The 17,421-nt window shown below is 40.4% G+C and overlaps 1 protein-coding gene across 3 annotated transcripts in view; it reads right to left on the bottom strand.

Moving 5' to 3' along the window:
* cep104 (centrosomal protein 104) overlaps positions 1 to 17,421 on the bottom strand; it is a 237,202-nt gene that overhangs the window by 144,137 nt on the left and 75,644 nt on the right. For all 3 annotated transcript variants that reach the window (XR_013500551.1, XM_078239162.1, XM_078239163.1), the window contains exon 13: positions 6,843 to 7,016. Coding sequence is in view for 2 of the 3 variants with exons in the window: in XM_078239162.1 (XP_078095288.1) it covers positions 6,843 to 7,016 (174 nt within the window). In the remaining variant the exon portion in view is untranslated. The remainder of the gene's footprint in view (positions 1 to 6,842; positions 7,017 to 17,421) is intronic.

Below are 17,421 nucleotides of genomic sequence, written 5' to 3'. Positions count from 1 at the left end.
AAAATCTCCCATAAATACTAGGGAACCAAGGGACTTATGAAAATATGGAATTGAAAGAAATTAGTGCATACAGTGAATATTTTTTTCAATACCGGAGAATTTTAGTGGTTATGTTTAAAACTGATCTGATATAAATGTCAGAGTGAAGAGCATTAGAATTGCTTTATCAAAAATGCATGACAGACATGAATCAGAATAGTGTGCACATTCTCTTTGTGATGATTCAATTACATTCCAGTTTTCAGAGAGGGACACCAATATATCAAAACTGATTGAAGTTCATTTTAAAATAATTAGTTGGAAGGCAGTTGAAACAAACAAACTATCACAAAACAATGTGATTAAAATGCAACCAATAACATGGCAAAAAATAATAATTTTTCACAAAGAATTGGCAAGGTACAAGACTAGCAAAACTAAGGTAATGGCCATTACGGCTGGTGTTTAGCTTGTAATGACCATCTCCAGGATCAGTTAGAAGTGAATTCTCAACTGTTCTTTATGGTCCCTTTGAAGTATAGTGTTTGATCATCCTTTTGACAGCATTTCCATTATAATAATGATGATTAAATTATTGTAGGTTTTTTTTGCATGGTGTTATAAACGCTTATATAGTGAATTGTGGCCGATGTTTGAATTGGGACTTAGAGATAGTGATACTGAACTTTTTAAAATCTGAAAAAAATGTGCTTCAAATCTGAAGTCAGCCATTCCAGGTCAGAGAAAGGCAAAATTAAATATTTTCTTTCTGCAGAGAGACTAGGAAAATTACAGAAGTAAAGGAATTTTGACATTTGTGTGCATTAAATTATCTGAATCATGAAAAGTGCACAGGAACAAATGCAATCAAAAAGGCGTTAGTGTGCTGGTCTTGATCTTAGATTAGAATGAGGGAAGAAAAACAAACATTAAAAATGAGCAAGTGATATCTTTGCTGGTTGTATGAGTATGTTCAGTTTTGGACATAGAACCTCAGCAAAGATGGTTTGGCCTTGGTGAGCTAAAGTGCAAATTCACCAGAATGATGCCACAGCTTGAAGGATTGAAACATGAAGACGGGTTAAAATAAACTCATCTTGTATTCCCTGGAGTTTAGAAGATGAGAAGGTAAAAGCTAAAAACTAAGGTGCTTAACTTTTACTTTAGTAAAAACTAAAGTGCTTAAATTAACACAAGCATCCAACACCATAGCTGCAGAGTAGCTATTTCTCTTTATGGAAGAATCCATAACAAGGGCTATAATTTCAAAATTAGAGCTGGGCCATCAACATGCACCTTTCCATACAAATGGCCATGAAAATCTGGAATTCCTTCCTCAAAGGATGCAGATTCTGGGCCAATTAAAATTCTCAAGATTGAGATCAATAGATTGTTAGATAAAAGTACTGAGGATATGGGGCATTGCTAAGTAAACAGAATTATGCTACAGATCAGTCATGTAGTTGGAGGAAGTGTGGTCTACTTCTAATTCCATGCTCCCAATTGTATTGCATTACAAAATTATTAAACTGAATGTATTTCCAGGCATTAACTTTTGTAAAAGAAAATCCATTGAGAAGCCCCAAGTACGATCCTACCTGCATTGCCATTGGGAAAGGGGTAGACTTCTGATCTTTCTCGGTAAGCTACAGATGGACTGTTTTCCAGGTAAACAATCTTGGTTCACAACTGTCGATAAGCTCAGAACCAAATCAGAGGTCTAAATATTGATGATGTGGAGATGCCGGCGTTGGACTGGGGTAAACACAGTAAGAAGTTTAACAACACCAGGTTAAAGTCCAACAGGTTTATTTGGTAGCAAAAGCCACACAAGCTTGTGTGGCTTTTGCTACCAAATAAACCTGTTGGACTTTAACCTGGTGTTGTTAAACTTCTTACTAAATATTGATGCCAGAAAGTTGTGTGTCTCTTTGGTGCATCAAATTGGATTGTATTTAAAACCAAGTGTTGCTGTGCAGAAGCAAATTCTCTAGGTAAGGTAAAAGGGTAAGGTGACAGACTTGAACATCTTGCTTATACCAATCCTGGTCAAAACAAATTGTGAGCAAATAATTATTCAACTATTTACAGAAACCCCATTTACAGGATTCTGATGGCCAAAGGCATTGGCAACTCATTTTAATAGCCCAATAACTTATGATTGTTTCTATCTCCAAAGTTTAAATGTGGACTTCTCAAGGTCTATATATTGCCCAGGGCAGTGATTCACCAGTCATCTGCAGTTTGAATCATCAGCATATTTCTCCATGACTATGTTTATGGTAATAACCAGAAGTCTCAGCAAGATTCACATTACTGAAAATTTGTATCTCAACACACAACTTGAATCAAAATCCAAGAAGTGATCTCTGTGGGTAAATTTTTTTATACATTTTGGGACAAGGTATCAATGAAATGGTAGGTCACTGGAAAATCTACAGAGAATACTTTTCCTACAATTGAAAATATACAACTGGATCACTGTCAACAGGAACTACATGGAACAGGTAGGGTGGATGCCATTTGGAGCGACTACAACTCTGGCGACATAACTTCACAAACACATGCCAGAAACATACTCCATTTTGTACCGTCTCTGTTGATTTGAAGCAGCATCAGTAGACCACAGATATTCACAATGAATACATTCTAGTCCTTGCCCTGGGAACTTACACAGCAAGGTCATCAGGAATTTTGGCAAACGATTCTACTAAAAATAAATCATAGATTTGCTTGGTTTTTGGACTACATTTTTTCTTTCATACAGAAAGATCTTTGTGACAGTTCTACACATGTGGCAGAATGCAACATGCAGCCTTCACAAAAGGAACCTTCACAAAACGCTCAAGTCAGAGTAGAGGCCTGCAACAGCAATCGTCAGAAGACTGTAAATCCCTATTGAGAACTATTATAAACATTTGTAAGGAAGTACGAGAAATTACATGAATTAGTGCCCTATTGACAACTATTTCTTTTACACGTGCTTGCCAAAACAAATAGCCGTATAGGCTGATTATACAAGCTTTACACTTGCTGGCATCTCCTTGCGTCATCTGCACTATCTGAAAATAATGTTTGAAATAAAATATTCAGACTGGGTCAGATGCCTACAGCGCAGGAGTATGGCTAATCCAACAGTCAGTAATGAGACTTAAATTTGAGTGAACCCATAATCAACTGAATTTCTTTTTGGAAAACAATTTCTGTACAAATGGAATATAGCCCTGTAAAGCATAATCCAATCCAATTCTTATGATAATTTCAAATTATTACCCCCTGACATCCTATGCTCCTCCCCTGAAATTGTTGGAGTAAAATTCCACAAGACATCAACTGCTTCCTGCTATCTCATCCAAGGAATTCATGTGCATGTCTAGTCTGAGGAAGTCCAACAAGTCTTCAACCATTGGGACATCATAACCTCACTCGAACTTGACATTACAAGCACAGACAGGATAATTTACAGTGACTTTGCATCTGTTTTCATGGAAGAAGATACAGAAGTGAAGTTTGCACATTCTCCCAACATCTGCGTGGGTTTCCTCCAGGTGCTCTCGTTTCCTCCCACAGTCCAAAGACCTGCAGGTTGGATGGATTAGCCATGCTAAATTGCCCCCTAGTATCCAAAAATATGTTAGGTGGATTAGCCATGGTAAATGCACAGGATTACAGGGATAGAGCACAGGGGAGAGCCTGGGTGGGATGCTTTTTCGAAGAGTTGGTACGGATTCGATGGACTGGATGGCCTCTTCCTGCACTGTAGGGGTTTTATGGAAAGGTTAATGCTGAATAGAAAGTAGCAAATGTGACGCCACTGGAGAACTACTGATCTATTAGTTTGATGTTAGTAGTGGGAAAAATGTTCAAATCTATCATAAATGATGTGATAACTTGACACAGGATGCAGCTGTAAGAATGTTGTGCTGCAATTATGTGGAGCCTTAGTGAGACTGCACCTGGAGTATTGAGCACAGTTTTGGTCTCTTTATCCAAGGAAGCTTGTACCTGCCAGGGAGGGAGTGCAACAGAGGTTCACCAGGCTAATCCATGAAGGTGGGATTATCTTATAAGGAGAGGTTGAGAGAGCTGGGCCTGTATTTTCTAGATTTTCGAAGAGTGAGAGATGGTCTCATTGCAACTAACACAATTTTTACAGGGCATGAAAAGATAGATGTGGATGGGCTGTTTCCCCCGGCTGGTGAGTCTAGAAGCAGATGACAGTCTCAGAATAAGGGACAAGCCATTTAAGATCCAGATGAGATGGACTCTCTCTACTCAGAGGGGGGAGAATCTTTGGAATTTTCTACCAAAGTTAGTTGTGGAAACTCAATCATTGAACATGTTCAAGACAGAAATCAATAGCTTTCTGGATACTAATGACATCAAAGGGATGTGGGGGAAAAAATGGCACACAGATTGATGATCAGCCACGATCTGTTAGAATGCTGGAGCAAGCTTGACAAGCCAAATTGTCTTCCTGCACCTACTTCCTATGACATCCATAAGCACGTACTATCCAGGACTGCTCAATAAACAGGTAACAAAAATCAGGATTTGGATATATGGCTGAATTTTCCTCCACCAACCAGAAGACCCAGAGGTCAATTAGTGCACCCTGACATCCCAAGTAGATAATCTTCATCATTCACCTCTGCATACTTTGATCCAAGTGCAAAACTGGCACTGGAATTTGGCTGACATTTTAAGGTCAGCTTGGAAAAAGTTTGTTACTGAAGCAGCCTATACATTTTAGCAGTTAAATAAAACAGCAGTATTAAGTTAAAGCTTACATATCATTCCAGGATAAGTATTCTTGAAAGGAACCTCCTACATGCTGGTACAGAAAATGTCCAGTGCACGGGATGTTGAGATCCGGTTCTAATTAGTAGATGCTTCTTGGTCAGGAAATAACACAAAATACACGACTGTTTGCTAACCTGTGCTAAGTAAGTATTTGCATAATGTTCAAAGGAAGGTTGCTACCCATGTAAAATAAACTGACATTAGGTAGACATCAATAAAGAAATAATTCTTCTGAACATTGAGTAGCAGAAAAAAGTCCTTACATCCTTGTCCTTGGCAAACAAAACCCAAATGCAAGCTTTTGGTGAAACTGGGAGTGAATGCCATTAGACTTTAAAATTACACCACCTTTGCCAAAGGAGAAAAAGTGACTTATCTTAGAACAATAGATAGCTGTTCTTCTGCCAAGATAAGGGCTTGGTAGCAGGAATTGCTTTCAGTTAAAGGTGAGATAAAATAATTTGCAAATCATATTTAATAGGTTGAATATAGAATAAATTTGATATCAACAACTATTAAAACCTGGTTCTTCCACGTCAGTCCTTTGAAGTGCCAAACTGTCAATTGCTGAACCCAACTAGAGTCCAGTCTTAGCCGTTAATAAGTGCTCCCAAATCCAATACCACTGATTAAAAGTCAATCTTGGTTTTAGTCCTGATCTTCACAAGCCTATACCCATACATCCAGTGTGGTTAATCACCAGGATATCAACTTGGAAGTAGAAAACTAGTATACAATTTCTACTGCATTGCAATCAATGTACATATCATTTCCAGAGAAAATGACAGAATATAACCAAGTTCACCCAATGCAAAGGAAGCTACTGCACACAAATGCTGCTGCATTGCTTCCAGAGCACATCAAAAGTCAACATAAAGCTTGTGCAAGAGAGTATGCTTCCTGGTAATGGCAAACAAAATTTTGTGTGATGATGGTAGTGCAATATTGTATATATATTATATGTAGTGTTTAAAGGGAATGTTCAAAATTCAACTTGATGCCACAGGCAGTTGGTATGTCTGACAGGAATGCAGCTCAGATTTTGGGAGAGCAAGATAATTACTTATTTCAATCTTACAAGTGTTTAAGTAGAGCTCATGGACTTCTGTTTACTTAAGTTCCCCTGGGATTTTGGATTAGTGCGATTGACAGTCATGTGATGATGTGGTTTATGTGCAGGTCTGGGTCTATAACAGAGAGAAAAGCTTTTGTTTAAGTTCATTTATTAGTGTCACAAGTAGGGTTACATTAACACTGCAATGAAGTTACTGTGAAAATCCTCTAGTCGCCACACTCCGGCACCTGTTCAGGTACACTGAGGGAGAATTTAGCATGGCCAATCCACCTAACCAGTACGTCTTTTGGACTGTGGGAGGAAACCGAAGCACACGGAGGAAACCCACACGGACAAGGGGAGAACATCCAGACGCCACACAGACAGTGACCCAAGCCGGGAATTGAAACCAGGTCCCTGGCGCTGTGAGGCAGCAGTGCTAATCACTGTGCCATCATGCCGCCCATGGCAGAAAGCATTGCGATTTGAAGTTCACGCCTGGTTGAAGTTAGAAGAATTTTGTAGGCTTCTGGAACTCTTATCTCTCTGAAAGCTCCACGTTTGTTAACACTATGCCTGAGTTTGTAAAGCCAGTATGCCTGAGTTTGCTAACTATTTATTTAAAAGTGGATTTAATCGAAGCATGAATGTAGCTTATTTGGAACTGGACCAGTCATAAGCTAGAAAGTAAAGTTGTTTCTTTGCATTTAAAATTCTTCAAGCTGATTCATTTGTTAAACTGTGTTATTAAAAAAAGTTTGTTTCACTATAAAAATCCCTAATTTGTCAGTGGAATTACTCCTGGAGTAAAACATCCCATCCTCACATTTATGCCAAAACATAAAAATTGTTGGGGTTTAGCCTAGCTTCCTAATGTAACCTGGGGTTCTGGTCCAGCACCCGAATAGTCCTGATAGGCATGTTCACTTGAGAATGTGTAATTTCTCTAAACATAATTCTAGGAGGTTTTAACAGACATGTATTGCAGGAACTCATGTTTGCTTACCTGGATAAAATTAATTGCAGCTACTCGAAGATGTGTTGTGGCATCTCCAGTCTTGCTAAGGAGAATGGGCAGTGTTCTCTCCACACAATGTGTGATTTCTACTTTGCCCAACTTGTGCTTAGGGGCATATTGCGTAATCAGCATTTTGAGTAATTTCAGAGATGCCTGGAAAACCTAATTTAAAAATTCAAGCAAACAACAATTACCTACACACTCTTATACAAACTATTCATGACAAATAGCCTTTCAAAGAAACATTTCTAATATTTGTTTATTCAAAACTGCTGTAAAATATCATGAATTATTTTCAACTGAGGCCTAACCAGTTTTATCAAAGTTTAGTATAAATTCTTTGCTTTTATACCCATGCCTCTATTTCTGAAGCCAAAGATCTATGTTTTTTAAACAGCTTTATCAATGTCGTCACTGCATAGGAGAACCCCCAGATCTTTCCCTTTTCCTGCACTCCCCTCCAAAATTGCACCATTTATATGGTCTCTCCCCATTCTTCCTTTCAAAATGCATCATTTCACATTTCACTGCATTAAATTTATTTGCCAAATGTTTGCCCATTGCACCAGTCAATGCCCTCTTGAGTCTGCTACTGACTGCAAAAAATGAAGACACTTAAAAATGCTTCCAAACTTAATTCTATTTGAGCTTGTGAAATGACTGAAATTGAGCAATTGTCATAGTATTATTATATAACTGAAAGACTATAACCTGGAGGATATCAAACTGATCAACAGTGAAAGTCATGAGTGCATTGGTTCTTGTAGTTTTAAGTGCATATTGAACCATTACCCAAGGGAACAGGCCATGCCATTTCATCCCTCATACCCATTACACCATTCAGTCAGAGCATGGTTGATGTATGGCCCATGTCTATAAACCTACCTTCGTTTCATCCTCTTTCATACTTTTGGATAACAAAAATCTAACAAGCTCAGTGTTAAAATTAATCGTTGATTTAGTGTCAGTTGCCATTAGCAGAAGAGAGTTCCAAACTTCTGCAACCATTTGTGTAAAGTAGTATTTCCTAACTTCAGCCCTGTACAATCTGGGTGTAATATTTAGCCTATGCACCCAGTGCTGAACTCCTGAATCAACAGAAAATGCTGGAAAATCTCAGCAGGTGTGGCAGCGTCCGGAAGGAGAGAAAAGAGCTGATGTTTCGAGTCCAGATGACCCTTTGTCAAAGCAGCTAGGGTGGATAGAAGCTATCCACCTTAGCTGCTCTGTTTAATATCTTGAATACTCATATTATATTATCCTTTAACCTTTTTAATTCCAGGGAATACACCCTAGTCTGTGTAATAGCTTCACATAATGTAACCCTTGGAGACCAGGCATCAAATTGGATAATCCAAGGAGCTCCTCCAAACCCAATATATCCTTTCCAAGGTGTGGTGTCTAGAACTGCTCACAGTATGTCAGCTGTGGTCTAACCAGGACTTTGCATAGTTGCAGCATAACTTGTACTCCTTGCATTCTAATCTTCTAGACATAAAATCCAGCAATGCATTAACTGCTTTGATAGAAATATCTTGGATAGATGCTGAAGCTAATAATCTATAGTTGATGCCTCCCTTCCACTCCTTGTAGCTGTTCATGACTTAGAAAGTACTCTGATCTATGCTTTACAAGTCGAAGTGGATGATTGCACATTTGCCTTGGTCTATTTGCTTAATCTATCAATATGTCTGTATGTTACACTGCAATCCACATTTTTTATAATGTCTTCTATCTTTGTGCCATTCGCAAACTTGGGTATGTGGCTCTCTAGCCCCTTCATCGGTCAAAGTCGTTAATGAGGTTGTAGTGCATAGTTGAGGCCCCAACACAGATCCTTGCAGGAAGTAGAATCATAGAATCCCTACAGTGCAGATGGCGGCCATTTGGCCCATCAAGCCTGCACCGACAACAATCCTCCCCAGGTCTTTACCCTGCTAATCCCCTGACATTGAGGGACAATTTAACATGGCCAATCCACTTAACCTGCACATCTTTGGATTGTGGGAGGAAACTGGAGCACTCGGAAGAAACCCACACAGACACAAGGAGAACGTGCAAACTGCACACAGTCGCCCGAGGACAGAATTGAACCCAGGTCCCTGGCACGAAGAGGCAGTAGTGCTAACCACTATGCCAATGAGCCACATGCTACCAATTAGACTGCCCATTATCTCTACAATCTATTACTTGCCACTCCATTCTTAAAGTTACAAAGCCAATGCACAGTGGACAGGGCAAGTTCTTAATCCATCTCCTTGCTTGCTTCAAAACCAATTCAAATTGAATCTCATTTATGGTGCCCACAAGAGAGACATACAAGATCCAAGCTGACAAGAAAAGGTATTGCACCTGATCTTGGGCTTCAACTGACACTTAATCACTTTCCTATCCAAGTCATTAAGTGGCTTGTAATTCCGTAATATTCAATTCTAGCAAAGCCAGATAAAGCTACGGTGTGGTCATCCACAGTATCACTAAATATTTCTAGTAGTGCAGCATGCTGAAGCATCAGCTGGATGAGATTAACTGTGCAGGTCCAATCCTCCATGCAATTGAGTTCAATACATTTGCTGCATTGGTATGGGCAAAAGCAGGAACTTCTCCACAGAAAGCAAGGGAAAGTTTCCGAGTCATTATTTCAGATCTACCTGTGGCTATCTTAGAAAATTATTAGGAATAGGTTGCTTGCCTTCCAGCTCAGTTGCAATCATAAATAGCTTAGGATGCCTCAGATGATTGATGGGGGAAATAGTCACATGACAGTTCTCATCATTGTCTTCCTTTAGGTACAGTGGCAAATAAACAATATAAAATGCCAGTTGTCAGGTCATGAGTAGCTTTCGCCATTGCAATCTGTAAAAGCAAAACAAGATCCTCCATCCCACTCTAAATTGTCCATTATTCTTTGTTACAGGACAAACATGAATGCAGAATAGGGAAGTTCATTATTTTTTTTGAACTTTTGTTGTTATCATCATAGCACATGAGGTCCCATGGAACAACTCTGGGTCAATCTAGGCATTTGTACCTGGAAATCAAAGCAACTTACTGAATACACAAAACAATTATGAACCTAGTCAGATTGTTGCCCAATATCCACCAATTGCAAGCACCACAATTCTGAAGTTTAACACGAGTGTAGTTTTCTCAGGTAATGCAATTGTTTTTGGTGGAAATGAATTTGGAGTAACATTTTTTTTTGATAAAACTAGGTCACTAGTCGCAATCACGTGTTGCAACAAAATAATATTAATTCTTCACATATTTTGGCATTAATCTTTTTCAAAAGAAAAGCTATTTTAATGCAAGAATGAACTTGCACACAAGAATCCTGGAAATCCTGGCTCCCCCCAGCTCTGAATGTCTATTAATCTTTCTGCTCAGACAGAGAAAGACAAGCACAGTTCTCACTACCAGTAGAAAGACATTCACTCCTCCACACACAATAATGGAATGGATAAAATACTTGGGAACTAAAGGCAAACTGACCATAACAACTGACCTTTATATAAGTACTTTCACCAGACACTCCAGAGGCACAGTAAGAACTCAAAGGATACTGAGCCAAAAAGCAAAATGTCACCAAGGATGGAAATGAATTTTAAATAGGATCTGAAAAGGAGAGGGGGTTGGAGAGGCAGAGGAATTCAGGAAGGGAATTCCAAAGCGCAGAGCCTCAGTGGGATGGGATGGAGGATGCAGGACTGAAAGAGTTGAAGGTACAAGGACATGATGGGATTTAAACAAAAGGAATAATTTAAAATCGACAGCCCAGACACCAGTAAAAGCCAGGTAGGATAGAGGTGAAATTTATAAAAGAAGGGCACCTGCCAGTAAAGCTTAATACCATAAGAGGATTTTATCAGCTGATGGGCTGAAGGGCAAGGCTGGATCATTTGACAGAACTAGAAACACACAGTCGTTATTTTCGAGTGAATGTAGAGCCCAAGGTTCATGAGTTGCCTATTGTACAGAGGAGTCTGGTTCAGCCCAGGATAATGACAGGGGAGGGGGGGGGGGGCATGATCAGCAGCAAGTGTATAGGGTTAGTGACAGGGACCCAAGATGGTTTCAGTCAAAAAAAGGTCTAATTTCAGCTCACCCAAGACAGAATATCAGAGAATACAGTGGTGGATGTTTCACAAGAGGTGCTGAAGAGTAGAGCTTGGTGATGCCCACATAGCCAATTCCACTGCTCAAGATCATTCTATAGATGAAGAGTGGGAACTAAGAATAAATTCTTGGGGATTGGAAAGTCAATGTGGTGAAGGAAAGAAAATCCTGGGAAGATTTCACTATGTTTATATAGCTAAGAGCAGAATGAACAGGACAGTCCCGCTGTGCTGAACAATGGATACGAGTCAACTGAATGAGGATGACATGGGTTCACCATGCAGAGGTAACAAGGGAGGATAATACTTTGCAGTTATTGACAGAGGACATTATTTTTAATTTGATATTTTAACAGGGGAGTGAATAAAATGGAGTGAAGAGATTCAAAGAGCTGCAGGAAAGATGCCCATGGATTTGAGGAAACAATCAAGGACGTCAGAGAGCTGTAATGAGACGGGTAGTTTGCAAGGCACAGGTATTGGGAATAGGCATTGAAAATGCTTTAACAGTATCTTAAAAAAGGGGACAAATACAATGCCAGCTAGTTTTTGAGACTGCATTACTGGAAGACCAGGGGAGTCGATCATAAATTTACAAGTGAAAGTCATTAAAGTGGACAGTGTAAATGTGCCCACGAGAGAGTTTGGTGCACGATGGAAAGAAACTGTGGGGTATTTAAATTTGTTCATGTTCCTTTTAAAAGGATTGAATTAATTTACCTGATGGGGAAGGTGCGTATGGGCATGGAGAGCATGCGCGAGACAGAGGGAGGTATTGTGCTAGAGGACAACAGAATATTGTCATTAGAGTCAAAGATCAGCAGGTAACTGGAAATGGAGCACCATCAAGTGGAAGAGTCCAAAACAGGGGACAGGTAGAGGGGACAAGGAGAGACCCCAAAAGAAGAGTCGTAGAAGGTGACAGCGGCAGTGGTTAGCACTGCTGCCTCACAGAGCCAAGGACCCGGGTTCAATTCTGGCCTTGGGTGCCTATGTGGATTTTGCACACTCCCCTTGTGTCTGTATGGGTTTCCTCCGGATGCTTCAGTTTCCACCCACAGTCCAAAGGTGTGCAGGTTAGGTGGATTGGCCATGCTAAATTGTCCCTTAGCGTCCCAAGATGTGTAGGTTAGGTGGATTAAATGTGTGGGGTACAGGATAGGATGGGGGTGGGCCTGGTTCAGATGCTAGGTCGGAGAGTTGGTAGAGACTCAATGGGCCAAATGGCCTCCTTCTGCACGATAGGGATTCTATGAATCTATGCCGGGAACAGTAAGAGGTCCCAATTCAGTGAAGGAGAGGAATAGAGCTACAGGCTCCAAACAGGAAAAAGGCTGCAGGGAACAGACCAAGTAAAGAAGGCACCCGAAGGTTGATGACTCCATGCTGCAGGCCATTGGAGGAAAGTTACACCTTTGGAGCAATCATGTTCTGCTCAGTGCAGCCAAAGATCCAAAGTTGTGCTTGTGAATTGGTTGTATACTCAGGAACCCAGGGGAACAGACTCTCAGGGGACGAGATTGAAACCGTGTGATGAGCCACCATTGATGCTATCGGAGTTGGAGCAACTTGGAAAGAATTCAAAGGCAAGATCTTTAAAAGGTGAAGATTGAAATCTCTTGGGAGAGAGTTTCAGTGAGATTGGTTGACTCTGTTGCTGATGTTGGGGTGGCTTGAGAGATCAGTGGCCTCTGTCTTGATCACATTGGCATTTATTGTGCAGAGTAGTGTGTTTGACCACAGCTTGCCTGTTAACTTAGTATAAGATAGATATCAATTATTTAATCCTTCTAATCTTGTATAGTAAAGTTTATTTTTGTTTGTTCAAAATCCATGGAATTTGTGGGTTTATTCTATTAGCAAGTGTCTAAAAAATACAAAGAGCAGATCTATGGTGTTAATTCTATAAATCAAGGGATAATTACATTCTAAAGTATTAAACCAGTGACTACAAAGGCGCACATCAATTTTAGTTTCCTGACTGCAGTTCAAATATTTTCACTTTCTAAGATTATAATCTTAACCGAAAATAACCAAAATAATACTTGACCATTCATTTACTGCTCATGTAGTGGGTGACGCCCAATATTACATACGGCTCTCTCTCTCGCAACACGTTAATACTTTTGAGGCCAAAGCAATACTTTGTCAGTTACAACAACCTTCTTAGAAAAACAGCAAGAAAGCCAGCATTGGCTTTAAGACAGAAATTTGTACACAATTCACTGATCATTTAATTGGCCTCAGAAAATTCTCCAATTAGAATTTAAGCAGTGGCTTTAAATGCATAAGCAAATCAGCTTAACATTACAACAATGCTCCAAACTGGTGTACAATGTCATGACTGACCATGATTATCACAGGATCTAAAAATGAAGCTGCATACAGTATACAAGTTCAATAACAAGTGTATTTTGCATGAGGCTTTGCAGGAGACTTGGCCTGTGGGAAGCTGTGCCAGGTAAGGGTGAAGTTTTTTTTTAAAAAAGGAAAACTAGTGTTTCTGTTCCTAACCACTATCCTGTACTCACTTGCTGTCGACATGATTGACAGACGAGGGAAAAGCTGAGCTTGATTGTGGAGATTCTCATAGGCACACTCACTTTAGATCCCACTCAAAAGCTACTAGGCCATGTTTCCCAAGGGTCACAGACATAATGGAATCGATAATGCTTCCAGTTTGACAGGCACACTGGTTTTACTTTAAACCCCATCTCTGGCTCTGCAGTGAACTTGTTAAAGTTAATTCAAAAATGTCAAACCACCGTTTACCAGCCTCCATTATTTAACGACATGGGTTTTGTAATAGGTAAATTACAGGGCATTTTTATAATTTCCCAGATTTCCTTCTTGCAAATTATTACTAGAAAACAACAAGTTTAATGTATCTAAATTGAGATTAGTAATTAATTAATTACGTAGACAAGTTGAAGTAGGCAAATACGTAGCAGATGAGTTCAATGCAGAGAAGTCTGAAGTGATGCATTTTGGTAGGAAGAACATGAACAGACAATGAACAGGGCGGCACGATAGCGCAGTGGTTAGCACTGCTGCTTCACAGCTCCAGGGTTCGATTCCCGGCTCGGGTCACTGTCTGTGTGGAGTTTGCACATTCTCCTCGTGTCTGCGTGGGTTTCCTCCGGGTGCTCCGGTTTCCTCCCACAGTCCAAAGATGTGCGGGTCAGGTTGATTGGCCAGGTTAAAAATTGCCTCTTAGAATCCTGAGATGCATAGGTTAGAGGGATTAGCGGGTAAATATGTGGGGGTAGGGCCTAGGTGGGATTGTGGTCGGTGCAGACTCAATGGGCCGAATGGCCTCCTTCTGCACTGTAGGGTTTCTATGATTAAATTCTATGATAATATAAAATAATGGGTATGAGTGGGTGCAGGAGCAGAGGGGCTGGGTGTATATGTGATTAGATTATTGAAGGTGGCAAAACAAGTGCAGGAAATAGTTAATAAAGCATCCTGGGCTTTATTAATAGGGGCGTGGAATGCTAGAGCAAGGTGGTTATGCTGAATTGGTATAAAACACTCAGTAGACCTCAGCTGCAGTACTGTGTATAGTTCTGGGCGCCACACCATAGGATGTGAATGCACTGGAGAGTGTGCAGAAGAGGTTCACAAGAATGGTTCCAGAGACGAGAAACTTCAGTTAGGAGGATCGGTTGGAGAGGTTGGGTCCATTCTCCTTGGAGAAGATGGCGAAGAGAAGATTTGATAGAGTTGTTCAAAATCATGAGGGGACTGGACAGAGTAGAAAGGGTGAAAGTGATTCCACTCGTAAAAGGATGGAGAATGAGATTTTAAGTGATCTGGGGAAAAAAGCAAATGTGACACGAGAAAAATCTTTCACACAACAACTCGTTTGGGCCTGGAAGTGTGGTGGAAGTGGGTTCAATTGAGGTGTTCAAGAGGGCATTAGATGATTATTTGAGTATAAACAATGCACAGGGATGCGGGGAAAAGGAAGGAGAATGATCCAATTCATAATGCTCATTTGGAGAGCTGGTGCAGACACGACAGGCAAAGTGACCTCCTTCTGCACCGTAACACTTCTGCCAATTTACACAGGGATTAACTGAAAACATTGTTCTCTAATAGCAGCAAGTAACAGTCACACAAGAATGGCTTAACTTACAACTTTAGAACTGAAACATCATTTTGCCAATTAAAATAAACACTCAAAGTAAAAATGCTCCCTATACTATTACTATCAAACTCCCATGACATCTTAACCTTAAACACATTCAGAAATATAGACCTACAGAATTTTCAGCCATAGGAATTCTCTAAAAAAAATGTTCTCAAGATTGGTTATGAGCAACATCATGGAAGATTTGCCAGCACGTTGGGTTGAATGATACTACCACACTGTTCTACGCTTCACTCTCAAGAGGATTTCATTCCATCAATCTATGCCCTTTGGAGTCCATCACTATCCTCCTCACAGTTCACAAGACTTCCAAAATTCGTTTTATCTGCAAATTTTGAAATTGTGACCTCTACACTGAGGTCTGGATCATTAATTAAAATGCATCAAGGAAAGCAGTGGTCAGAGTACAAAAACTTGGGTAATCCCACTGTATACCTTCTTCAAGCCTGTAAAACCTTTCACTATCACACTCTGCTCATCACGGAGCCAACTTCATATCCATGCTGCCACTGTCCTTTTTATTCCATGGGCTCCAACTTTGCTGGCAAGCCAATTATGTGACACTTTATCAAATCCCTTTTGGAAGTCTAAGTACACATCAATCGCATTACCTTCATTTCCCTGTCACCTCACTGAAATAATAAAGTCAGTGAACACAATTCGTCTTGCACAAATCTGTGATGGCATCCCTTAATTAATGCACACTTAGTCAACTGACTTAGTTTTGTCCCGGATTATCATTCCTAAAGGTTTTCCACCAGCAAGATTAACCTGACTGGCCTTAGTTGCAGGGTTAACCTTTCCACGGTTTGTTGAACAAGGGTGTTACACTTGCAAAGACACATTTAGTACATCAGTCATGCCCTTTGTTACCACATGTCGATGACTCCATACCTCCTCTTATTACCCTTTTACAAGTCGTATGTCTATACTTATGGATTATATTTTATGTTAGATGCCAGTGTGTTCACATCTGCTATCTTTGCCTCTCATTTCCTTTTTTTACTTCTCTTTCATCATCCAGGGAGGCTCTACTTTTCTCCCTGGTGGTGCTCAACCAGACTAGGAAAGCGCAATACGTCTTTGGTTTTCAGACTTGAAATACAAATGTGAACTATAACTGGGTCAGAAAAGCTAGGAGAAGGTGGGGGTGGTGGTTGGGGGGCAGTGGACAGCAACTTAGGAGTAATCTTCAAAGAGTTCAAGAGCACATTGGAGTGGTTTAACATTCGCAGTTTAATGGTAGGTTTGAAGTAATCTGGAATAGTGCAAAGGGACAGGGGTGGTGTGTTGCAGATAATTTTCTACAGCAGTATGTTTCCAATCCAACAAGAGGACAGGCACTGTTGGACCTTTTTCTGGGGAATCAGTTGTCCTGAGTGGATCAAATATCAATGAGAGAGCTTTTAGGGGACAGTTACCATTGGATCATAAGGTTTAGGTTGGTCATGGAAAAGGACAAAAAACAATCCGAGCAGGGATAATCAATTGAGGGAAAGCCAATTTTGATGGGATGAGAATGCATCAGAGTCAAGTGAGATGGATTCAAATGTTGGCACAAAAGACAGTGACTGAAAAATGGGCCACCTTCAAAGAAAAGGTATTGCAGGCAACGTCAAGGCTTATTTTTTTGAAGGGGCAAGGACAAATAAATCCAGAGCACCAAGGATGACGAGAGAGAGAGAGAGAGATGAAGATGAAAAGGAGGAAGTATGCTCATGATTGATGTCAGGTAGAAAATACAATGGAGAATCTATGGAGGGGCACCAATATCCTGGTACGTAGATTTGCTAGAGTCACTCGGGAGGGTTTAAACTAGTGTGGCATGGGGGTGGGAACCAGAGCAGTAGGTCAGCAAGAGAAATAACTGAGGGAGAACTACAGACTAAGGCCAGGAAGATTAAGAGGAAGAGCAGGCAGGGAATAGTTGCTGAACACAGAAGGACTGGTGATCTGAAGTGCATTTGTTTCAATGTGAGGAGTATAACAGGTAAGACAGATGAACTTGGATTAGTACTTGGAACTATGATGTTGCTACTACAGAGACTTGGTTGAAAGAGGGACAGGATTGGCAACTAAACATTCCAGGATTTAGATGCTTCAGGCAGGATAGAGGGGGATGTAAAAGGGGTGGGGGAGTTGCATTACTGGTTAAGGAGAATATCACAGCTGTACTGAGGAAGGACACCTCAGAGGGTTCAGGCAGCGATGCAATATGGGTAGAGCTCAGGATAGCAAGGGTGCAGTCACAATGTTGGGGGTTTATTACAGGCCTCCCAACAACCAGTGGGAGATA

The sequence above is a fragment of the Mustelus asterias genome, chromosome 22, assembly GCF_964213995.1.
Source record: "Mustelus asterias chromosome 22, sMusAst1.hap1.1, whole genome shotgun sequence".
Classification (NCBI taxonomy): domain Eukaryota; kingdom Metazoa; phylum Chordata; class Chondrichthyes; order Carcharhiniformes; family Triakidae; genus Mustelus; species Mustelus asterias.
This window is presented reverse-complemented; position numbering and strand designations above follow the sequence as displayed.